The following is a 25,439-nucleotide window of genomic DNA, read 5'->3' as shown; positions in this document are numbered from 1 at the left end:
TATCATGACATACACAGTGTGGAGTTGTTACAGTGTGCAGAAGGCCGTTTGGCCCATCGAGTCTGTGCTGGGTTTAGTTTGTGGTCACGTGTACCGAGGTACAGTGAAAAGCTTTTGTTGCGTGCTAACCAGTCAGGGGAAAGACAACACATGATTAGGTGGAGGAATCCTGGCAGCTCGTTCCACAGAGTCCTTTAATTGAACCTCTCTCAATCCAAGTCAAGTTTAGTTTTTAGTTTAGAGATACAGCGCGGAAACAGGCCCTTCGGCCCACCGAGTCCACACCGACCAGCGAGCCCCGCACACTAACACTATCCTACACACACTAGGGACAATTTATATTTATACCAAGCCATTTAACCTACAAACCTGCACGTCTTTGGAGTGTGGAAGGGAACCGGAGATCTCAGAGAAAACCCACGTGGTCACTTGGAGAACGTGCAAACTCCGTACAGACAGCGCCCATGGTCAGGATCGAACCCGGGTCTCTGGCGCTGTGAGGCAGCAACTCTACCGCTGCACCACCGTGCTAAAGTCCAATGGAATATGGACCGTGTTTCCCCGTCCCTCCCATATTCTCGCATGTGCATCATTCCCAGTCCTCTCATGATGTTATTCCTTGCCTTTTCCCAACGAGCTGGTCACGGTTTTGCTTTTATTTCAACCGCCTGTCCTCCCTTTTCTGTCCTTTTCTCAACAGCCAGTGCAACCCCACAAGCCGACGATACTGTGTTATGGCAACCTGCATTAGAAGTAGGGAGAGGAGAGGACACTGTCGAGAGATGTTGGCAATGAGCAGAAGGATGTTTATCAAAGGTCGTTAGTGTACATCAGGGACTGCCTTTGGGAAGCTCCGTATATCAGAATATGATGAAGTAACATTGTGGATTGCTACTAATTGTCATTGTGGAAAGATACTGTGTGCTTTTGTAACTTCCACTCTGAAGGGATACCATGAAGTCATGGCTTCTAGGCTACTGTCCGATTCACTTCTACCCCATTAGACTTTGTTTAGTTTAAATTTAGCTTAGAGATACAGCGTGAAAACGGGCCCTTCGGCCCACTGAGTCCGCACCATCCATCAATCCCCGCACACTAACCGCACCGTCCATCAATCCCCGCACACTAACAGCACCGTCCATCAATCCCCGCACACTAACCGCACCGACCAGCAATCCCCGCACACTAACCGCACCGTCCATCAATCCCCGCACACTAACGCTACCCTACACGCACTGGGGACAATTTAACACTTATACCAAGCCAATGAACCTACAAACAAGGACATCCTTGTGATTGAGGCAGTGCAGCGTAGGTTCCCGAGATTGATCCCTGGGATGGCGGGACTGTCATATGAGGAAAGATTGAAAAGACTAGGCTTGTATTCACTGGAGTTTAGAAGGATGAGGGGGGGATCTTATAGAAACATATAAAATTATAACATATAACATATAAAATTATAAAAGGACTGGACAAGCTAGATGCAGGAAAAATGTTCCCAATGTGGGGCGAGTCCAGAACCAGGGGCCACAGTCTTAGAATAAAGGGGAGGTCATTTAAGACTGAGGTGAGAAAAAACTTTTTCACCCAGAGAGTTGTGAATTTATGGAATTCCCTGCCACAGAGGGCAGTGGAGGTCAAGTCACTGGATGGATTTAAGAGAGAGTTAGATAGAGCTCTAGGGGCTAGTGGTCAAGGGATATGGGGAGAAGGCAGGCACGGGTTATTGATAGTGGACGATCAGCCATGATCACAATGAATGGCGGTGCTGGCTCGAAGGGCCGAATGGCCTCCTCCTGTACCTATTTTCTATGTTTCTATGTAAACCTGTACGTCTTTGGAGTGTGGGAGGAATCCGAAGTTCTCGGTGAAAACCCACGCAGGTCACAGGGGGAACCTACACACTCCATACAGACAGCACCCGTAGTCAGGATCGAACCAGGGTCTCTGGCGCTGTAAGGCAGTAGCTCTAACGCTACGCCATTGTAACGCCCACCGTATCTCTGGAACTGATGCGCTACAATGCTTAGGACTATATTCTGCACTCTGTATTTTCCCCTTTGCTCTACCTATTGTCCTTGAGTTTGCCTTGATCAGTTTGGATAGCATGCGAGACAAAGCTTTTCACTGTACCTCGGTAAACCTAAACTTTGTTCTTAATTCTGCCTGAATGCTAACAAATCCGCATTGTGCAACTTGTAAATTACACCAATTGTGGTGCCTTAAATGTAACAGTTTGTCTTCACTTTCCTCAGGTGTACAACTTGTCTCAAAATATTCAGGAAGATGACCTCCAGCATTTACAGGTAAATGGAGCTGTGTTTTATACCCACCAGACCCGCAGTGAGCTGTTTCCAGGGTCGATCAGAGATAGACACAAAATGCTGGAGTAACCCTGGAGTCTGAGGAAGGGTCTCGACTAGGGTTGCCAACTTTCCCACTCCCAAATAAGGGACAAACGGTCAAAATACGGGACAAATTCCCGACGGCAATTCGTTGACCGACTCGGCCGTGTCTGGGTGAATGATGAGTTGTCCAGGGTGCTGGACTGCACACAAAGCCCAGCCGGCGGGCCAGCTGAGGAGTTTTGGCCCGGGGCCGCACGACGTCACGACGGCACGAAGTCCGGCACCCCATCCAACACATGAACAGATGATCGGCCGTGAGAAGGAGGGGTGGTGGTGTCGGTGGTAAGCGAAGGTCCAAAGGTCGGACAGCTGGCCGGGCTGCACTACCACGGGCGAGGTGCTGCTGCTGCACTCCATGGGCTGCACTACGTCGGGACGGGTGAGGCGGGGCTGGGCGCGGCGTTCTGACCCGACAGTCCACTCGACCCAAGTAGTAGCGGTCAAATACGGGACAAGGGCGGTCCCGTACGGGACAAACCAATTTAGCCCAATATATACGGGATGTCCCGACTAATACGGGACTGTTGGCAACCCTAGTCTCAACCCGAAACGTCACCCATTCCTTCTCTCCAGAGATGCTGCCAGTCCCGTTGAGTTACTCCAGCATTTTGTATCTACGGTGTAAACTAGCATCTGCAGTTCCTCCCCACACAACAGGGCCAATCATTTACACCCTCTCCTTGTTCCATCTGCAGCTCTTCACTGAATATGGACGCCTTGCAATGGAAGAAACGTCTCAGAAACCCTTTCAGGTGAGCAAGACTCAGTGTCTTACACTGCAAAGTGAAAGAATGTTAATTCATTGAATTAGACGGTGATGTGCAGTCTACATTTCAAGTTACATAATGCATTTGCTGTTGTGCTATTTTGGTATTTTTATTTTCTTGCGCACTTAACACCAGGCAGCTGCTGCTAGATTGTTTTTGTGTCAGTTTTGTTGAGGCCACAACTGTAGAAGAGTACAGCACAAGAACAGGCCCTTCGGCCCACAGTATCTGTGCCGAGCATGATGCCGATACCTGCATGTTCTCCATACCCCATCATTCCCTGCATATCCATGCGCCTAGCCCAAAGATTCTTAAACGCCACGATCGTATCTGTCCACCAGTACGTTCCAGGCACCCACCTCTCAGGTTGGTGAATCGGTGGAACTCTTTACCACAGAGGGCTATGGAGGCCACATCAGTGGATATATTTAAGGCAGATTGTTGATTAGTACGGGTGTCAGAGGTTAAGGGGGGAAGGCTGGAGAATGGGGTTAGGAGGGAGAGATAGATCAGCCATGATTGAATAGCGGCGTAGACTTGATGGGCTGAATGGCCTAATTCTGCTCCTATCCCTTATGAGCTTATCACCTCTCTGTGTAAAAAAAAATGTGCCCCATACGTCTCCATTAAACTTTCCCCCTCTCATCTTAAAAGCCGTGTCCCACGGTACGAGTTCATTCCAAGAGCTCTCCCGGGTTTAAAAAAAAATCAAACTCGTGGTAAGCACGGAGAATGAACGTAGCGGGTACGTCGGAGCTCGGGGACGTCTCTTAGCGCTAACGGCAGGTACTCGGGAAGACTCGCTAACGGCAGGTAAGCACGGGAAGACTCGTGAAGATTTTTCAACATGTTGGAAAATGTCCACGAGAGCCCCGAGTACCGACGAGTGGCCATTACCGTAAATCTCCGAGTTCGAATCAGGGCAAACTCGGGAGAACTCTTGGAATGAACTCGTACCGTGGGACAGGGGTTTAAAGCTATTCGCTCTGGTGTTGGACATTTCTATCCTGGGACAAAGGTTTTGACTGTCCTGGCTTTGCCTCTCAGAATTCTACGTACTTCCATCCGGTTTCCCCCTCAACCTCTGGTGCTCCAGAGAAAACAATCCCAGTCTGTCCAACCTCCCCCTATAGCTAACACCCGCCAACCCAGGCATCATTCTGTCATGGGGTGACCAGAACTGCACACAACACTCCAAATACAGTCTGAGCCAAGTCCCATGAAGCAAAACGTACGTACACACCTGTCACGTGGCCACTGCTGTGTATGTTCCCTGGACAGATACACACTCCAACCCCGTCACTTGGGAAACTGCTTATACCGCAACCAGTTATTGAGTTACAGAGTGATACAGCGTGGAAACAGGCCCTTCGGCCCAACTTGCCCACACCGGCCAACATGTCCCAGTTACACTAGTCCCACCTGCCCGCGTTTGATCCATATCCCTCCAAACCTGTCCTATCCATGTACCTGTCGAACTGTTTCTTAAGCGTTTGGATAGTCCCTGCCTCGACTACCTCCTCTGGCAGCTTGTTCCATACACCCACCACCCTTTGTGTGAAAAAGTTACCCCTCAGATTACTATTAAATGTTTTTCCCTTTACCTTAAACCTCTGTCCTCTGGTTCTCGATTCACCTATTCTGGGCAAGGGACTCTGTGCAACTCCCCGATCTATTCCTCTCATGAATGTATACACCTCTATAAGATCACCCCTCATCCTCCTGCGTTCCAAGGAATAGTCCCAGCCTACGCAACCTCTCCCTATAGCTCAGACCCTCCAGTCCTGGCAACATCCTCGTAAATCTTCTCTGTACCCTTAAAGTCTGAAGACGGGTCTCGACCCGAAACGTCTCCCACTCCTTCTCTCCAGAGATGCCGCCCGTCCCACTGAGATACTCCAGCGTTTGTGTCTACCTTCTCTGTATCCTTTCCAGCTTGACAATGTCTTTCCTATAACACGATGCCCAGAACTGAACACAATACTGTAAATGCGGCCTCACCAACGTCTTATACAACTGCAACATGACCTCCCAACCTCTGTACTCAATACTCTGACTGATGAGGACCAAGGCCTTTTTAACCACCTTATCTACCCATGATACAGTACAGTGGTTGCAGTTATTGTAACTTATTGTGAAACTGGGAGAAAGTGAGTGTAGCCAAAATAAACACCAAACACTGGTCACCAATTGTAAGAATCCCGTTAAATGGATAGGGTAGATAGGATGGAAAAATAGGGCATAGCTTTAAGATGAGAGTCAAATCAAGTCAAGTCAATTTTATTTCTATAGCACATTTAAAAACAACTCTCGTTGACCAAAGTGTTTTACATCAGTGCAGGTACTAACGTGCTACATACAGTGGTACATAGATCAACAATACATACATACATACATACAGCGCTCCCTCAGAGGACCTCAAGAAAGGCTTGAGAGTAGAAATAGGTTTTAAGTCTAGACATAAGAGTCGATGGAGGGGGCATTTCTGATGAGGAGAGGGATGCTGTTCCACAGTCTAGGAGCTGCAACCGCAAATGCGCGGTCACCCCTGAGTTTATACCTGGACCGCGGGATAGTCAGAAGCCCCAAGTCGGCCGACCTGAGGGACCTGGAGGTGGAGTGGTGGGTTAGCAGATTTTTGATATGGGTGGGGGCAAGCTGTTAAGGGCTTTGTATACATACAGGAGGAGCTTGAAGTTGATTCTGTACCGTACTAGAGGGGCAAGGTTTAATGTGTGGGGCAACATGCTTTAATCACAGAGGATGGGGGGGGGACCTGGAACGCGCTGCTGGTGCTGGTGGAGGCAGATATAATGGCGGTGATTTGCATAGGCAGATGGATATGCAGGGTATGGACAATAGGTGCAGGAGGAGGCCATTCGGCCCTTCGAGCCAGCACCGCCATTCAATGTGATCATGGCTGATCATCCCCAATCAGTACCCCGTTCCTGCCTTCTCCCCATATCCCCTGACTCCGCTATTTTTAAGAACCCTATCTAGCTCTCTCTTGAAAGCAGGAGAGTTTGTGTGAAGGCCTGGGCTTGTACATTCTGGAGTTTAGAAGGATGAGAGGGTATCTCATTGAAACGTATAAGATTGTTAAGGGCTTGGACACACTAGAGGCAGGAAGCATGTTCCCGATGTTGGGGGGGTCCAGAACCAGGGGCCACAGTTTAAGAATAAGGAGTAAGCCATTTAGAACGGAGACGAGGAAACACTTTTTCTCACAGAGAGTTGTGAGTCTGTGGAATTCTCTGCCTCACCAGAGGGCGGTGGAGGCAGGTTCTCTGGATGCTTTCAAGAGAGAGTTAGATAGGGCTCTTAAAAATAGCGGAGTCAGGGATATGGGGAAAAGGCAGGAACGGGATACTGATTGGGGATGATCACATTGAATGGCGGTGCTGGCTCGAAGGGCCGAATGGCCTCCTCCTGCACCTATTGTCTATTGTTTATTGTCCACAATTGCCTGCACTTTCAAGTGGTGTCGGATGGAGCTTCCCCCCAAACCATGCTGTGATGCATCCCAATAAAATGCTTTGGGGACACTTCCTAAGCCTTCTACGGAAGTCGAGGGGTTGGTTGGTGTGCTTTCATGGCCATGGCTTCAATGTGGGTGGTCCAGGACAAGTCCTATGAATTTGAAGCTCTCAACCATCTGTACTTCGGCGCCGTCATTGCAGACTGGGGTCTGGGCACCACTTTTCCACCAGCTCAGCCCAAAGACCATCCACTGTTGAATCTTCATTTCTGAGCACCGAGCTGCTCCCTTAGAGGGATATGGATTATGTGGAGACAGATAAGAGATGGTGAAGGGTCCCGACCGCCAAACGTCACTCTATTCCGTTTCTCCAGACATGCTGCCGGACCCGCTGAGTTACTCCACTCTTATCTTTGGTTTAAACCAGCATCTGCAGTTCCTTCCTACACAGATGAGAGATGGCCTTGGTATTATGTTTGGCACCAACGTTGTTGGCCGAAGGGTCTGTTCCTGCTCTGTACTGTTGTGTGTTTTATGTACATCAACTACCAGTGTGTTTTCAAGTGAAACCCCTTCTCCCCCAATGTGGCTGGTTGACTAAAGATGCTTTTCTCTTCTTTCAACTTGCAGTCTCTGATATTTCTCGTCCGTGATTGGAGTTTCCCGTATGAGTTCAACTACGGTCTGGACGGAGGTATCAAGTTCCTGGCGAAACGTCTGAAGGTTTGTGTGGATCGGTTCCAGTTAATTGTGAATAACCCCAAGGCTGTTGCAGTTCTGGGTGCACCAGCTAAAAGTAGACACAGAGGCACAAAGATACTGGAGAGTGTCTGAAGAAGGGTCTCGAACCGAAACGTCACCTATTCCTTTTCTCCAGAGATGCTGCCTGACCTGCTGAGTTATGCCCCTGTCCCACTTAGGAAACCTGAGTGGAAACCTCTGGAGACTTTGTGCCCCACCCAAGGTTTCCGTGCGGTTCCCGGAGGTTTTTGTCAGTCTCCCTACCTGCTTCCACTACCTGCAACCTCCGGCAACCACCTGCAACCTCCGGGAACCGCACGGAAACCTTGGGCGGGGCGCAAAGTCTCCAGAGGTTTCCGTTCAGGTTTCCTAAGTGGGACAGGGGCATTACTCCAGCTTTTTGTGTCCACCTGCAGATACTGGATTCTGGGTGCTGGAGGAACTCATGGAGTCGGGCAGCATCTGCGGAGGGAATGGACAGAAGACGTTCCAGGCCCGACAGAGGGAAACATCACCTGTCCATTCCCTCCACGGATGCTGCCTGACCTGTCGGGTTCCTCCAGCACTTTGTGTTTTACCAAAAGCTAATGGCGCCTGGTGCTCAGGTGCGGTCATGATGGTGTTAATGACCACAGGTGAAGTTCTGGTGGCTAATTGGGACGACAGATGGCACAATGGGCTAAGTGTTCGGCTGGCGACCGGAAGGTAGCCAGTTCGAATCCCGCTTGGAGTGCATACTGTCGTTGTGTCCTTGGGCAAGACACTTCACCCACCTTTGCCTGTGTGTGAATGTGTGTGAGTGATTGGTGGTGGTCGGAGGGGCCGTAGGCGCAGATTGGCAGCCACGCTTCCGTCAGTCTGCCCCAGGGCAGCTGTGGCTACAGAAGTAGCTTACCACCACCGAGTGTGACTGAGGAGTGAATGAATAATGCAATGTAAAGCGCCTTGAGTATTAGAAAGGCGCTATATAAATCCCATCCATTATTATTATTATTAATGTTGTGCTATTATTTGACAAGAACAGAAAGGACAAGCCAGAGAATTACAGGTAGAATCTGAGAATCAAGGGAGATGGAGACTAGAGATATGTGGAAGGGTAAGGTGTGAAAACGACAAATCAAAGCAGACGATGATCAAGGAAATGTTGAATGGTTGGTAGACAAAAGTGCTGGAGAAACTCAGCGGGTGCAGCAGCATCTATGGAGCGAAGGAAATAGACAACGTTTCGGGCCGAAACCCTTCTTCAGACTGATGCAGGGTGGGGGGGCGGGAAGAAGAAAGGGGAAGGGAAGAGGAGGAGCCAGAGGGCTGAGGGAGAGCTGAGAAGGGGAGGAGACAGCAAGGGCTACCGGAAATTGGAGAAGTCAATGTTCATGCCGCTAGGGTGCAGACTGCCCAAGCGGAATATGAGGTGCTGCTCCTCCAATTTACGGTGGTGCTCACTCTGGCCATGGAGGAGGCCCAGGACAGAGAGGTCGGATTCGGAATGGGAGGGGGAATGACAGCCTGGTGAGCCTGATGTTGGTGGGAGAGTTGTTGGCGGGGGTTCTGAGGGACAAGATCTACCAGTCTGAAGAAGGGTCTCGACCCAAAACGTCGCCTATTCCTTCGTTGCATAGATGCTGCCTCACCCGCTGAGATTCTCCAGCATTTTTGTCCACCAGTATTCGCATCGGCATGGACTGATGAGGATCTTTCAGCATGGCTTTGTGAACCACTTCCGTTGTAGTTTAGACAAAAATGCTGGAGAAACTCAGCGTTTATCCAGGTGCTACATCTTGGCAGGACAAATCAAAATAGGACGTACATGGTAAATGGTAGGGAATTGAAGAATGTAGTTGAACAGAGGGATCTAGGAATAACTGTGCACAGTTCCCTGAAAGTGGAATCTCATGTAGATAGGGTGGTAAAGAAAGCTTTTGGTGTGCTGGCCTTTATAAATCAGAGCATTGAGTATATAAGTTGGGATGTAATGTTAAAATTGTACAAGGCATTGGTGAGGCCAATTCTGGAGTATGGTGTACAATTTTGGTCGCCTAATTATAGGAAGGAGGTCAACAAAATGGAGAGAGTACAGAGGAGATTTACTAGAATGTTGCCTGGGTTTCAGCAACTAAGTTACAGAGAAAGGTTGAACAAGTTAGGGCTTTATTCTTTGGAGCGCAGAAGGTTAAGGGGGGACTTGATAGAGGTCTTTAAAATGATGAGAGGGATAGACAGAGTTGACGTGGATAAGCTTTTCCCACTGAGAGTAGGGAAGATTCAAACAAGGGGACATGACGAGAATTAAGGGACTGAAGTTTAGGGGTAACATGAGGGGGAACTTCTTTACTCAGAGAGTGGTGGCTGTGTGGAATGAGCTTCCAGTGAAGGTGGTGGAGGCAGGTTCGTTTTTATCATTTAAAAATAAATTGGATAGTTATATGGACGGGAAAGGAATGGAGGGTTATGGTCTGAGCGCAGGTATATGGGACTAGGGGAGAATACGTGTTCGGCACGGACTAGAAGGGTCGAGATGGCCTGTTTCTGTGCTGTAATTGTTATATGGTTTATATGGTTGCCAACTTTCTCACTCCCAAATAAGGGACAAAAGGTCAAAATACAGGACAAATTCCCGACGGCAATTCATTGACCGACTGGGCCGTGTCTGGGTGAATGGTGAGTTGTCCCGGGTGCTGGACTGTACACAAAGCCCAGCCGGCGGGCCAGATGAGGAGTTTTGTCCTGTCACCCCGTCCAACTCATGAACCGATGATCAGCCGTGAGAAGGAGGGGGGGTGGTGTCGGCGGTAAGCGAAGGTCCGAAGGTCGGACAGCTGGCTGGGCTGCCGACCGACGGGGCCACGGGCGAGGAGCTGCTGCTGCACTCCATGGGCTGCACTACGTCGGGACGGGTGAGGCGGGGCCGGACGCGGCGCTCCGACCCGACAGTCCCCTCGACCTGAGTAGTAGCAGTCAAATACAGGACAAGGGCGGTCCCGTACGGGACAAACCAATGTAGCCTAATATACGGGATGTCCCGGCTAATATGGGACAGTTGGCAAACCTAGGTTTAATCCACACCCCTTGACAAGGCCCAGGCACTGTGTGGAATTGTTGATGCTGTCAAGGTGCTGTGTGCTACATCTGATTTTCTCTCCCCCCCCCATCCTACCCTTTCCACATGCCTTGCAGATCTCAGAAAACCAGCATGAAGAGCTACAGAACGTCAGGAAGCACATTTATTCCTGTTTCACAGACATATCCTGCTTCCTCATGCCTCACCCGGGCTTGAAAGTGGCCACTAATCCCAACTTCGACGGACGGCTGAAAGGTAACGATTCGGCAGCAACTGCAACAGTTCAGGGATTTTAAAATAGAGTTATTCAATTATTTACAATGCGATTTACAATACTAAACTATTCAAAACAAACCCACCATCATAATACAACTAAAACAAATATTCATCAATAACTATTTCCACATCCTTATGAAGGATACATTCCACGCCCCGCGGTGCCCAGCGGTCGCCGAAATCTCCCATGGTGCCCGTGGACAGCGCGTAGTCCCACGCTAGTGTCATCCGGGCACGGACGTAACCCCAGAAAAGGGGCAGGCAGCCGGCTCGGGCAGAGCCCTCTTCAACCTGGCGCCGTGACCCACGGATGGCCAGCTTGGCCAGGCCCAGGCAACAATGCAGGGGCGTGTTTCTGCAACAGTGCAGGGATGTGTTTCAGCAACAGAGCAGGGATGTGTTTCAGCAACAGTGCTGGGATGTGTTTCAGCAACAGTGCATGGGTGTGTTTCAACAACAGTGCAGGGATGTGTTTCAGCAACAGTGCTGGGATGTGCTTCAGCAACAGTGCAGGGATGTGTTTCTGCAACAGTGCAGGGTCGTGTTTCAGCAACAGTGCATGGATGTGTTTCTGCAACAGTGCATGGATGCTTCAGCAACAGTGCAGGGATGTGTTTCTGCAACAGTGCAGGGTCGTGTTTCAGCAACAGTGCATGGATGTTTCAGCAACAGTGCTGGGATGTGTTTCAGCAACAGTGCATGGGTGTGTTTCAACAACAGTGCTGGGATGTGTTTCCGCAACAGTGCTAGGATGTGTTTCAACAACAGTGCAGGGATGTGTTTCTGCAACAGTGCTGGGATGTGTTTCAGCAACAATGCATGGCCGTGTTTCAGCAACAGTGCATGGCCATGTTTCGGCAACAGTGCAGGGATGTGTTTCAGCAACAGTGCTGGGATGTGTTCCAGCAACAGTGCAGGGATGTGTTTCAGCAACAGTGCAGGGATGTGTTTCTGCAGCAGTGCATGGATGCTTCAGCAACAGTGCAGGGATGTGTTTCAGCAACAGTGCAGGGATGTGTTTCAGCAACAGTGCAGGGATGTGTTTCTGCAACAGTGCATGGTCGTGTTTCAGCAACAGTTCATGGATGTGTTTCTGCAACAGTGCATGGATGTGTTTCAGCAACAGTTCATGGATGTGTTTCTGCAACAGTGCATGGTCGTGTTTCAGCAACAGTTCATGGATGTGTTTCTGCAACAGTGCAGGGTCGTGTTTCAGCAACAGTTCATGGATGTGTTTCTGCAACAGTGCATGGATGCTTCAGCAACAGTGCAGGGATGTGTTTCTGCAACAGTGCAGGGTCGTGTTTCAGCAACAGTGCATGGATGTGTTTCTGCAACAGTGCATGGATGTTTCAGCAACAGTGCATGGCCGTGTTTCAGCAACAGTGCAGGGATGTGTTTCAGCAACAGTGCTGTGATGTGTTTCAGCAACAGTGCTGGGATGTGTTTCAGCAACAGTGCATGGGTGTGTTTCAACAACAGTGCTGGGATGTGTTTCAGCAACAGTGCAGGGATGTGTTTCAGCAACAGTGCTGGGATGTGTTTCAGCAACAGTGCATGGCCGTGTTTCGGCAACAGTGCAGGGATGTGTTTCAGCAACAGTGCAGGGATGTGTTTCAGCAACAGTGCATGGATGTGTTTCTGCAACAGTGCATGGATGTGTTTCTGCAACAGTGCATGGATGCTTCAGCAACAGTGCATGGATGTGTTTCAGCAACAGTGCAGGGATGTCTTTCAGCAACAGTGCAGGGATGTGTTTCAGCAACAGTGCAGGGATGTGTTTCTGCAACAGTGCAGGGTCGTGTTTCAGCAACAGTGCATGGATGTGTTTCTGCAACAGCGCATGGATGTTTCAGCAACAGTGCATGGATGTGTTTCTGCAACAGTGCATGGATGCTTCAGCAACAGTGCAGGGATGTGTTTCAGCAACAGTGCATGGATGTGTTTCAGCAACAGTGCAGGGATGTGTTTCTGCAACAGTGCATGGATATGTTTCAGATACTTGGACTTCACTGATGTTTAAACAATCTGTAAATGTTTTAGTCGACTGGATTACACATCAGTGGAAATGTACTTTGTTGAAGCAGGAAACTATAAATTGAAATGCTATGTTGTGTGTTGCCAGAGATCGATGATGAGTTTGTAAAATACCTGAAGGTTCTGGTCTGCTGGCTTCTCAGCCCCGAAAACCTGGAGTTGAAAGAAATTAATGGAAATAACATCACTGGTCGTGGACTTGTGGAATATTTCAAGGTAACGATGTCCTGTCTTAAACTGGTAACACTATGAAAATGCTCATGTTGTCTGAATCATAGTTCTCTCAACCTCCCATCAATAATGATTTATTTTAGTTTAGTTTAGAGATACAGCGCGGAAACAGGCCCTTCAGCCCACCGAGTCTGTGCCGACCAGCGGTCCCCGCATATTAACACTACCCTACACGCACAAGGAATAATTTACATTTATACCAAGTATACAGACCCAAGCCAATTCACCTACAAGCCAGTACGTCTTTGGAGTGTGACAGGAAACTGAAGATCCTGGAGAAAACCCACGCAGGTCACGGGGAGAACGTGCAAACTCTGTACAGACAGCACCCGTAGTCTGGATCGAACCCGGGACTGGTGCTGGAAGGCAGCAACTCTACCGCTGCGTCACCGTGCCACCCATCATCTTTACTTTTTTGCATGACTTTCATTCATATATGTTCATAGATGTTCTACATCTCTACATCACCGTCTATATCTCTCGTTTCCCCCTCCCCTGACTCTCAGTCTGAAGAAGGGTCTCGACCCGAAACGTCACCCATTCCTTCTCTCCACAGATGCTGCCCGTCCCGCTGAGTTACTCCAGCATTTAGTGTTTGTCTTTGTTGTAAACCAGCATCTGCAGTTCCCTCGTACACCTCCCGTCCATATATCTGTCCAAACAGCTTTATAAAAATGGTAATTGTATCCGTTTCCAAAGCTTCCTCTGGCTTCTCTCTGAAGGTGGTGCCTGCTCATGTTTTGTTTGTTATTCATTGAGTTGTGAAGTATCGCCACTTGTGAATGTCGTGCTGGGACACTGGAGATGTTCTAAGTTATATGTGGCATGCCAAGTGAGGGCCACGGTGGCACAGCGGTAGAGTTGCTGCCTTACAGCGCCAGAGACCCGGGTTCCATCCTGACTACGGGTGCTGTCTGTACGCCGTTTGTACATTCTCCCCGTGACCTGCGTGGGTTTTCTCCGAGATCTTCGGTTTCCCACACACTCCAAAGACGTACAGGTTTGTAGGTTAATTGGCTTGGTAAAATGTAAAATTGTCCCTAGTGAGCGTAGGGTAGTGTTAATGTGCGGGGATCGCTGGTCGGCACGGACTCGGTGGACCGAAGGGCCTGTTTCCGCACTGTATCTCTAAGCTAAACTGAAACTAAATCTGCAAGATAAAACCTGGACCATAATGCCTTGACCTTTAACTATGAGCTGGCGTGGGACTTGTGTCTATTATGTTAAGGAAATTGTGCATCTATTATGGATCTATTCCGGGGCTATTGTGCAGCCCCGGAAGTGGCGGCGCTGTTAACAGCTGCGGCTCGCCTGCAGTCCGTCTGTCTTTACTTTTTTCTGTTGTGTTTTTTGTCTTGTTTTGGTTAAGTTTTAGTTTGTTGGGTTGTGTTAGAGGGGGGGGCGGGGGGGGTGAAACACGTTTTCTGTCTCTTCGGGGGAATGCGACTTTTTCGTGTCGTATCCCCCTTCTCTGCCTCCGTCTGCGCTGAGGCCTAATGGCGGAGCTGGCGGCCTCCAGCCTGCGACCGACCCCGAGGCTCCGGAGGCAGAGCCAGCCAGGACTCACCAACGAGAGGCTGGCCGTCTTCGGGGCTGAGGCAGCGGTGGCCCGACTTGCTGGTGCGGCGTTCTGGCTTTCGGCGGTGGCCTGGAGCTGATGCAGCGGGGCTCGGAGCTGAGACTGCGGGGCCCGGAGCTGGGGCAGCGGCCCGGAGCTGATGCTGTGGCGGGCCGTCTCGGAGCGGAGACGGCGTTCCGGCTTTCGGCGGCGGCGACATCACCACGGAGGTCCGCTGGACTGGAGAGCGGCAGCTTCGGCCTGGATCAATCGCCTCAGCGCAGAGGGAGAACAAAGAGGGAAGAGACGGAGACTAAGACTTTGCCTCCATCACAGTGAGGATGTGCTTGGTGAACTCACTGTGGTGGATGTTTAACTTGTGTTTATTGTATGTTTTGTTTTTATTGGTTCTGTGTATGACTGCAGGCAACATAATTTCGTTCAGACCGAAAGGTCTAAATGACAATAAAGGAATCTAATTCTAATTCTAATGTTTGAATAGATTTGCTTACAATTAAAACACAAAGTATACACTTGTGCTATAACACCAGGATCAGCGCACAACCGAGAAAACCAAGCCCAAAGCCAAAGTCGTATCTGAACTGTGTAGGAAGGAACTGCAGATGCTGGTTTACATTGAAGATAGACACAGAATGCTGGAGTAACTCAGCGGGTCAGGCAGCATCTCTAGAGGGAAGGAATGGGTGACGTTTCGGGTCAAGATCATCTCAACCCGAAACGTCTCCCATTCCTTCTCCAGAGATGCTGTCTGTCCCGCTGAGTTACTCCAGCATTCTGTGTAGTATCTAAACTCTTTATACCAACTTATGCTAAGGACAATAACTAACTCCATATGCAAAAGTAAACTATCTACATATTAACAAGCACATAAAAACTGATGGTGTAGATGCAAGTATATCATTGAGGTTTACTGGGGTCCTTCTGCAGTTGTACAGAGCCCTAGTGAGACCACACCTGGAGTATTGTGTGCAGTTTTGGTCCCCTAATTTGAGGAAGGACATTCTTGCTATTGAGGGAGTGCAGCGTAGGTTTACAAGGTTAATTCCCGGGATGGCCGGACTGTCATATGCTGAGAGAATGGAGCAGCTGGGCTTGTGCACTCTGGAGTTTAGAAGGATGAGAGGGTATCTCATTGAAACGTATAAGATTGTTAAGGGCTTGGACACGCTAGAGGCAGGAAACATGTTCCCGATGTTGGGAGAGTCCAGAACCAGGGGCCACAGTTTAAGAATAAGGAGTAAGCCATTTAGAACGGAGACGAGGAAACACTTTTTCTCACAGAGAGTGGTGAGTCTGTGGAATTCTCTGCCTCAGAGGGCGGTGGAGGCGGGTTCTCTGGATGCTTTCAAGAGAGAGCTAGATAGGGCTCTTAAAAATAGCGGAGTCAGGGGATATGGGGGAAGGCAGGAACGGGGTACTGATTGGGGATGATCAGCCATGATCACATTGAATGGCGGTGCTGGCTCGAAGGGCCGAATGGCCTCCTCCTGCACCTATTGTCTATTGTTTATTGTTATCAAGTGGGCACCGCCCTTCACTGGTGTTTCGTTGTTAGGCCCACAACACCTCGGAAAGACTCAACAGTTAATTCTGGTGCCCCAGAACCAACCCCTCTCACTACCTGCTCTCACCACCTATGCTACCAATATCTACTAAATAAAGGAAACTACAGATGATTAATTCACTCAAACAAAGGCCACACACTCGCATCCTGTTTTACACTTGTCCTAACCCATCATTAAACAGTCGTAGCGGCACAAATATCACCCTCACATTGTTGGCTGCTGTAAGAGGTAACAGTGCTGGGTGGTTACTTGGAGACGCTCCCAAGATCACAGGCTTTCAGGGTGATCACTCACTTGTCTCTGCATCGCATCCGTGGAAATTAGTCATAAGATCATAAGTGATAGGAGCAGAATTAGGCCGTTCGGCCCATCGCGTCTACTCCACCATTCAATCATGGCTGATCTATCTCACCCTCCTAACCCCATTCTCCTGCCTTCTCCCCATAACCCCTGATCCCGTACTAATCAACAATCTATCTTCTCCGCCTTAGAAATTTCCACTGACTTGTGGCCTCCACAGCCTCCTGTGGCAAAGAATTCCCCAGATTCACCACCCTCTGAATAAAGAAATTCCTCCTCATCTCCTTCTTAAAGGATCATCCTTTAATCCTGAGGCCATGACCTCTAGTCCTAGACTCTCCCACGAGTGGAAACATCTTCTCCACATCCACTCTATCCAGGCCTTTCACTATTCGATACAATTCAATGAGGTCCCCCCTCAACCTTCTAAACTCCAGCGAGTAGAGGCCCAGTGCTGTCAAACGCCCATCATATGCTAACCCACTCATTCCTGGAAACATTCTTGTAAACCTCCTCTGGACCCTCTCCAGAGCCAGCACATCCTTCCTCAGATATGGGGCCCAAAATTGCTCACAATATTCCAAATGCAGCCTGATAGAGCCTCAACCCTATTGGTACTCGTGAAAACGTCATTCGGCAAGCTGGGCCGAAGGGCCAGTGCCATGTGACTCAACTTGTCATTATCCTCGAGTCAGAGTGATACAGCGTGGAAACAGGCCCTTCAGCCCAACTTGCCCAGACTGGCCAACATGTCTAACCTTGGTCCTTATCCCTCCAAACTGTCCTATCCATGTACCTGTCTAACTGTTTCTTAAACCTTGGGATAGTCCCAGCCTCAACTACCTCCTCTGGCAGCTTGTTCCATACACTCACCATCCTTTGTGTGAAAAAGTTACCCCTCAGGTTCCTATTAAATCTTTTCCGCTTCACCTTAAACCTATGTCCTCTGGTTCTCGATTCCCCTACTCTGGGCACGAAACTCTGTGTAATTCCCCGATCTATTCCTCTCATGATTTTATACACCTCTATCAGAGCAGAGTCATAACACTTAGTTTGGAACGGACGTGTACTCATGCTGAACTTGACATTTTGTTTGCTTGTTATCACAGGCCTACATTAAGATCTACCAAGGGGAGGAGCTGCCACATCCCAAGTCAATGTTGCAGGTAGAGTAACTTGTTACTGCCATTCTCACTCCACATTATCCGTGCCTGAGTCTAATAAAGACATTCCACTCTGTCCTTCTGCATACCGACGGCCGACAGCTCCAGAATACATTCAAATGCCTTGTAGCCCTTGAATAAGGAACTCTTCATGGAGCTGAGGTCTGTGCGGCCTAGATGCAACATTCCCACTGGTTGCAAAGGTGCAGGTTCAATCACGGGACCCAGTACTCCAGAGAGTACCAGAGGGAAGGGCCAGCATTGCGTAGTCGGAGGGGCGGAACGGTCTCTGAGATCAGTTGGCCCAGAGACACAGACTCCACCTCCACCCTCCTCCTCCACCAGTGACTCAAGGGTCATGGGTGAACAGGGGAAAGGCTGGAGTGAAGAGACCTGCAGCTGGGATTATGTCCTGGACTAGAACGAGGAGAGGTTTGCCTTCTACATGTGATTTCAGTGCAGACTGCTGGGTGCCAGAGACCTGGGTTCGATCCTGTCATCGGTTCATGAGTTGGATGGGGTGTCGGACTTTACTGCAACGTCGCGCGGCCCCCCCGGGCCAAAACTCCTCAGCTGGCCCACCAGCTGGGCTTTGTGTGCAGTCCAGCACCCCGGGCCAACTCATCATTCACCCAGCCACGGCCGAGTCGGTCAACGAATTGCCATCGGGAATCTGTCCCGTAGTTTGACCGTTTGTCCCTTATTTGGGAGAGAGAAAGTTGGCAATACTACTAGTGTGTGTCGGACAGTGTTAGTGTGCGGGGATCACTGGTCGGTACGGACTCGGTGGGCCGAAGGGCCTGTTTCCATGCTGTATATCTAAAGTCTAATGTTTGAACAAATTAATAGAATTTGAGACATTTAATGAACTGACGAAAGGAGGTATTTTTCCTGTTGATTTGGGGAAGGGCTGCAGTGTCCTGTGGTCACTGGTTTAGTCGACGCTGTGTATCTCCCAGACTCAGATACCATCAGTGGGCGTGTAGCGTGGCTTGAATCTGGACCCTGCCCTCACCTACACAGTATCATAACAAGTGGTTGTTTGATGCATCCTTACATTATTCAGTTGAATTCCATTACATTGGCTGCAACTGTGAAAACAAATGTGTAGATATTGCAATTATAAACTGTAGTTTAGCGATACAGCATAGAAACAGGCCCTTCGGCCCACATAGTCTGCACCAACCCCCGCACATTAACCCTGTCCAACGCACACACGGGAACAATTTTACATTTATAACCAAGCCAATTAAGCTACAAACCTGTACGTCTTTGGAGTGTGGGAGGAAAACAAGGATCCCGGAGAAAACCCACGCAGGTCACAGGGAGAACGTACAAACTCCGTACAGACAAGTACCCATAGTCGGGATCGAACCCGGGTCTCTGGTGCTGTGAGGCAGCAACTCTACCGCTGCGCCACCGTGTGGCCCAAAAGTGAACTGTTTGTTAGACCAACGGTTTAGCGAAAGGCACGGCAGCCATGTTGGAGGATCAAAGATGGTTTCCCCGGCCCTGCTGCTTTGGATAGCTGTGAGGTTCTGTGCAGCTGATGGTGGATCTGGGGATGAGGGGCGGGTAACTCCTGCTGATTGTACTCGCACATGTACAGTGGATCCCACCCACTCTGCCTCTGATCCACGACTAGTCCTCCACCGGGAGTTTAACGACACAAGCGGTCCAGCCTCACAGTGTCCATCACCCTCTCACTCTCCGGCATTGTGATGGGCTGACATAGCAAAACTGATGGGATTCACACTTTGTTTTTAAACAAATACTTTATTCCAAAAACAAAATCAGCATACAAAGTAGTACATAGCGTTCGTATAAAAAGCTGCCTGTACCGGCAGTTTACAGACAAAACAAAACTGCAAATTAAAATCCCGCCATCTTTGTCGAAAATACAATCGACGTCCCGTGGCAACCAGCGTTGAGGGAAGGCCTCCAGAGTCCCCGTGGACACCGCGTGTGTGCTCCCTCTCTAGGGACTCGCGGGCACGGACGTAACCCCGGGAAAGCGGCAGCGCAGCGGTAGAGTTGCTGCCTTATTATGCCCCTGTCCCACTTAGGAGGTTTTTGTCAGTCTCCCTACCTGCTTCCACTACCTGCAACCTCCGGGAACCGCACGGAAACCTTGGGTGGGGCGCAAAGTCTCCAGAGGTTTCCGTTCAGGTTTCCTAAGTGGGACAGGGGCATTTACAGCGAATGCAGCGCCGGAGACCCGGGTTCGATCCCGACTATGGGTGCTGTCTGTACTGAGTTTGTACGTTCTCCCCGTGACCTGTGTGGGTTTTCTCCGAGATCTGCGGTTTCCTCCCACACTCCAAAGACGTACAGGTTTGTAGGTTAATTGGCTTGGTAAATGTTTAAAAAAAAAATAGTTCCCAGTGTGTGCAGGGTAGTGTTAATGTGCGGGGATCGCTGGTCGGCGCGGACCCGGTGGGCCGAAGGGCCTGTTTCCACGCTGTATCTCTAAACTAAGCTACAGTAACATCATCAAGGCAGCAAAACAGAAAAACCCCAATTTCAGTTTGTATTGTACTGGTTTATCGTAGCCGAGCTTGTTCACAGGGCATGTGTATGTTATCCCAAGGGATTTCAACCAATTCTTGATTTCATTAGACATTTATTCATCCATGCCATCTATAGTCCGGTACACATTGTCAAACCTTTGTTATTTGATCTAACCAGTCTTTCTCTCTTTTCATACTGTTAAGGCCACAGCAGAGGCCAACAATTTAGCAGCGGTGGCAGCAGCCAAGGATCTGTACAGCAGAAAGATGGAGGAGGTGAGGAAGCCATGTTACTCTCATGGGAATGCAGTCTAATTGTGTCCTTCAAACGCTGAAGCTGTAATCAATAGTATTGTATTGTATTGTATTGTATTCAAATTTATTGTCATTGTCTCAGTTAGAGACAACGAAATGAATTTCCCTTACAGGCAGTATCATAAAAATAAAAATAAATAAATAATAATAATAAATAATAAAACATATTAAAAATAAAATAGAATTTAAAAAAAAGCACAAACACTGAAAGTCCACGACACAACATAACACAGTGGCACCAAGGTGAGGAAGGCACCATAGTCCAGCCAGCCTCCCCTCCGTTCTTCCCAGATTTTCACTCGTGGTCGAGGCCTTCCTAGCACCCGCAGTCGCCGCCCCGGGCGGCCCGATGTTCAGGCCCTCACGCCGGGCTGGTGGAACGCCGACGCCGAACCCCGACGGTGAACATCCTCCTCCTCAGCGGCCCGGACCTCCTGATCAGCCGCCTCCCGCAGCCGGAGTCCGCAGCTCCCGGAGTCCGCAGCTCCCGAGTCCGCAGCTCCCGAGTCCGCAGCTCCCGAGCCGGGCAGAGTCGCAGGACCCCGCGCTGTCCATCAGCGCCGCCCGCGTTGGGAGCTCCGCAAACCGCAGCTCCATGATGTCGGTGCAGCAGGTCCAGCACTCCGGGCTCCAGACGGCGATCCCCGGTAAGGCATCGCCAGCCTCGCGATGTATCAGCGCTGTCCCGCCGCTGCTGGAGCTCTGGTCGCAGGAAAGTCCACGCCAATCCAGTAGGTAGGCCGCTGGTGGTGGGGGGGGGGGGGGGGGCGAGGACGCGACTCGAATAAAAGTTGCGTCTTCACCAGGAAGCGGCTGAAGGACGGTATCCCCTGCACCGTGCCCTCTTCCCCCACATCAAAACACAAAAAAAACACAAAAAAACACACTTTTACATAACTAAATAAACAAAAAAACAAAAAGATACCGGGCTGTAGGTGGAGGCAGCTGACGCCAGCGCCACCGGAAGTACAACACCCGTTGTAGGTGCAGGAGTAGGTCATTCGGCCCTTCGAGCCAGCACCACCATTCAATGTGATCATGGCTGATCATCCCCAATCAGTACCCTGTTCCTGCCTTCTCCCCATATCCCCTGACTCCGCTATCTTTAAGAGCCCTATCTAGCTCTCTCTTGAAAGCATCCAGAGAACCGGCCTCCACCGCCCTCTGAGGCAGAGAATTCCACAGACTCACAAGTCTCTGTGAGAAAAAATGTTTCCTCGTCTCCGTTCTAAATGGCTTACCCTTTATTCTTAAACTGTGGCCCCTGGTTCTGGACTCCCCCAACACCCCTGTCTCTAGCGTGTCCAAACCCTTAACCATCTTATATGTTTCAATGAGATATCCTCTCATCCTTCTAAACTCCAGAGTGTACAAGCCCAGCTGCTCCATTCTCTCAGCATATGACAGTCCCGCCATCCCGGGAATTAACCTTGTAAGTCAGAGTGCAGAGGTTCAGAGAATGTATCTGAAGAAGGGTCTCGACCCAAAACTTTTGTGTTCGTATTCCAGGTCTGCACAAGTACTTGAGAGTCTTCAAGGTACAACAGAAATCTTGATTACATTACTTCAATGCTGGCAGCAAGACAACTCTAACATGACTGCACACACTCACTAACAGGATAAACTATATACAAAACATCTCCCTTTGCCCTGTGCAGCGCCACCTGCTGCACGGGAGGAGCAAGGGGTCCTCCCACCCCACACAGTCCACCAAACATCACAGAAACACCACCCCATTCCTTCTCTCCAGAGATGCTGGCTGTCCCGCTGAGTTACTCCAGCAGTTTGTGTCTATCTTGAATGCTTGTGGATCTAGTTAACTAGATGTGCTTGGCTGGTATCCCAAATTCCCATCAAAGCCCGATCGATGATGCTCAGCTGATGCTTGGAAGATCCTGCGGGCATTTCTAGTGTGTCATTAATCAGCTACTCTCCCTCCACCCCTGGTCTGAATCATTAAATTCCATGGATTCAAAGCTGAAACCTGCCGGTGAATCTGTGGAACTCATTGCAACAGACGGCTGTGGAGGCCAAGTCTTTGGATGCCTTTAAGGTGGAGATTAGAAACATAGACATAGAAACATAAAAAATAGGTGCTGGAGTAGGCCATTCGGCCCTTCGATCCTGCACCGCCATTCAATATGATCATGGCTAATCATCCAACTCAGTATCCAGTACCTGTCTTCTCTCCATACCCCCTGACCAGCATCTGCAGTTCCTTCTTAAAAAAAAATAATTTTGCATGCAATGCCCATTCTGTGTTTGGCATCATTTTGCCGTTCAAAGTCTGGGTTCCAGCGTGCTCGTTCCACCAGAGTGGCTCCCGACCCCCTCCGTCACCCACGGCCGGCTCGGACCCCGAACCCTCGTCCCTCTCATCTCCCCTCCGCCCACCTTGTGTCCCGGGGGCAGCCTCCTGCAGACTACCTGCAGAATCTGTGGCTTCTTGCTACATTTAAAATAACTTTAGCAGCAAGGGAAGACACAGAGTGCTGGAGTAACTCAGCAGGTCAGGCAGCATCTCTGGAGAACATGGATAGGTGACGCTTCAGATCGGGACCCATCTTCAGACAGCAGGAATTCTCGCTATTGAGGGAGTGCAGCGTAGGTTCACCAGGTTAATTCCCGGGATGGTGGGGCTGTCAGCAGCTGGGCTTGTATACTCTGGAGTTTAGAAGGATGAGAGGTATTCTTATTGAAACATATAAGATTATTAAGGGATTGGACACGCTAGAGGCAGAAAACGTGTTCCCGATGTTGGGGGAGTCCAGAACCAGGGGCCACAGTTTAAGAATAAGTGGTAGGCCATTTAGAAAGGAGATGAGGAAAAACCTTTTCACCCAGAGAGTTGTGATTCTGTGGAATTCTCTGCCTCAGAGGGCGGTGGAGGCCGATTTACTGGATGCTTTCAAGAGAGAGTTAGATAGGGGTCTTAAAGATAGCGGAGTCAGGGGATTTGGGGGAGAAGGCAGGAACGGGGTACTGATTGTGGATGATCAGCCATGATCACATTGAATGGTGGTGCTGGCTCGAAGGGCCGAATGGCCTCCTACTGCACCTATTGTCGATTGTCGATTGATATGCTGGTCTTATCTTGAGATGAACACAGGTGAGGTTGTGGGAATGGGAGAGAGCATTCCTTGTCCACTGCTCCTGTCGTACCCACAGAACGGCCTCCCCTAACCCACGTTTATCTGGAGGATCTCCTCCTGGGCCACTATGGTCTCTGACCATCCGTCTCCACAGTGCCGCCGCTCACCGGCGCCACCTCACGCCGACACTCCGCCACTGCAGACCAGCACAGCAGCCACAGAAATCTGTCACTCAGCCCACCTAGACGTACCTGATCTCCCTGTTGCTGGACACTTTAACTCCCCCTCCCATTCCCACACTGGCCTTTCTGTCCTGAGCCTCCTCCATTGTCAGAGTCAGGCCCAGCGCAAATTGGAGGAACAGCACCTCATATTTCGCTTGGGTAGCTTACACCCCAGCGGTATGAACATGGACTTCTCTAACTTGAAGTAGCCCTTGCTTTCCCTCCCTCTCCATCCCCTCCCCCATGCTACCTTTCCGACCAGTCTGACTTTCTTCTTAATTATGTTTTATCTCTGTTTGCTTTGTTGTCACCTTCCCCTAGCAAACAATGATCTATTCTACATTGTCCTTGTTCCTTCATCTCCTTTGATGTGTTCTTTTCACACCTTATCCTTCCATATTTCTGTGTCTCCCTCTCCCCTGATTCTCTGTCTGAAGGCGGGTCTCGACCTGAAGTGTCACCCATTCCTTCTCTCCAGAGATGCTGCCCGTCCCGCTGAGTTACTCCAGCATTTTGTGTCTGTCTTCGATGTTACGAGCAAGCCAGCAGCTCTAGCCCTCGTCGCCAGCTAATCCCACCCTATCAATACCAGTGTTCTCCTTCACAGCTACACAGCTGGTGGAATCAAGGGATATGGGGAGAAGGCAGGCACGGGTTATTGATTGGGGACGATCAGCCATGATCACGGTGCTGGCTCGAAGGGCCGAGTGGCCCCCTCCTGCACCTATTATCTATGTTTCTATGATTCTAATACTCCACCAGATCCTGCTATTTCTCACACCAGGCTGGGTTTTAAATGAACTCGAGGTATGGGGAAAGATTTGATCTGAGGTAGACACAAGGAACTGTGCAGATGCTGGAATCTTGAGCAGAACACTGATCTGTGGAGGGAGTCTGTCCACTCCCTCCACAGATGCTGCCTGACTTGCTGAGTTCCTCGAACACTTTGAATTTTGCTCATGTTTAATAGGGAGCTGAGGGGAGGCATTTTCACATATATGGAGCAGGTTGCCAGAGAAGATAGGTGAGGCAGGGAACTATAACTGCATTTGGCCAAGTCCATGGATAGGAAAGGTCTAGACCAGGGATGGGGAACCTGCGACCTTAAGGCCTCATGTGGCCTTTTAGGCCATTAAATGCAGCCTTTTTTTAAATAATTTTATTTATTAGAAGTACAGTACATTACAAAAGTACAAGACAAATATATCTTATTACATTTATTGTACCACTTCATTTTTTAAGCTTTAAGCTAAAGAGAGAGAAATAAAGAAAGTACAGAAAGTGAGAGAAAGTCGTGATAATGTGAAAGTGATCAAAAAGGAAAAAAGAAAAAGAAACAAAAGCTCTATTATGAAGACTGCGCAAAAAGGGATATACCAACTTCGTATTTTTCATCTCCCCCTTACCAGAACCTGACACCATTTATTTTTAAAGTACTGTTGCATCTTATACTTGTAGTAAGTCGACAAAATGGTGGCATGAATCCAAATTTTGTAGAACAAATCCTTTTATTTTTATTAATATGTTTTTATTCATCTTTTACTATTTTTATTTTAATCTGTAAATGAATGTATTTAAAATACCCAAGAGTAAAAGAAGATTCTACGAAATAATCTTATATCTAATTGAAGTTTCTTGGATGCGGCCTTATTAGATTACAGCTAACTGAATGCGTCCTTCCAACATGAAAAGGTT

The 25,439-nt window shown here is 49.3% G+C and overlaps 1 protein-coding gene across 4 annotated transcripts in view; it reads left to right on the top strand.

Annotated features, from left to right (window-relative positions):
- atl1 (atlastin GTPase 1) overlaps window positions 1–25,439 on the top strand; it is a 92,275-nt gene that overhangs the window by 48,743 nt on the left and 18,093 nt on the right. For 3 of the 4 annotated variants that reach the window (XM_033026557.1, XM_033026558.1, XM_033026556.1), the window contains exons 5-11: window positions 2,256–2,306; window positions 3,104–3,160; window positions 7,284–7,376; window positions 10,569–10,707; window positions 12,854–12,981; window positions 17,550–17,606; window positions 20,318–20,389. In XM_033026557.1, coding sequence (XP_032882448.1) covers window positions 2,256–2,306; window positions 3,104–3,160; window positions 7,284–7,376; window positions 10,569–10,707; window positions 12,854–12,981; window positions 17,550–17,606; window positions 20,318–20,389 — 597 coding nt within the window. The remainder of the gene's footprint in view (window positions 1–2,255; window positions 2,307–3,103; window positions 3,161–7,283; window positions 7,377–10,568; window positions 10,708–12,853; window positions 12,982–17,549; window positions 17,607–20,317; window positions 20,390–25,439) is intronic. The other variant, XM_033026559.1, reaches the window with a different exon arrangement.

The sequence above is a fragment of the Amblyraja radiata genome, chromosome 9 (assembly GCF_010909765.2).
Source record: "Amblyraja radiata isolate CabotCenter1 chromosome 9, sAmbRad1.1.pri, whole genome shotgun sequence".
Taxonomy (NCBI): domain Eukaryota; kingdom Metazoa; phylum Chordata; class Chondrichthyes; order Rajiformes; family Rajidae; genus Amblyraja; species Amblyraja radiata.
The sequence above is the reverse complement of the archived record's forward strand: the minus strand, read 5'-3'. Positions and strand labels throughout refer to the sequence as shown.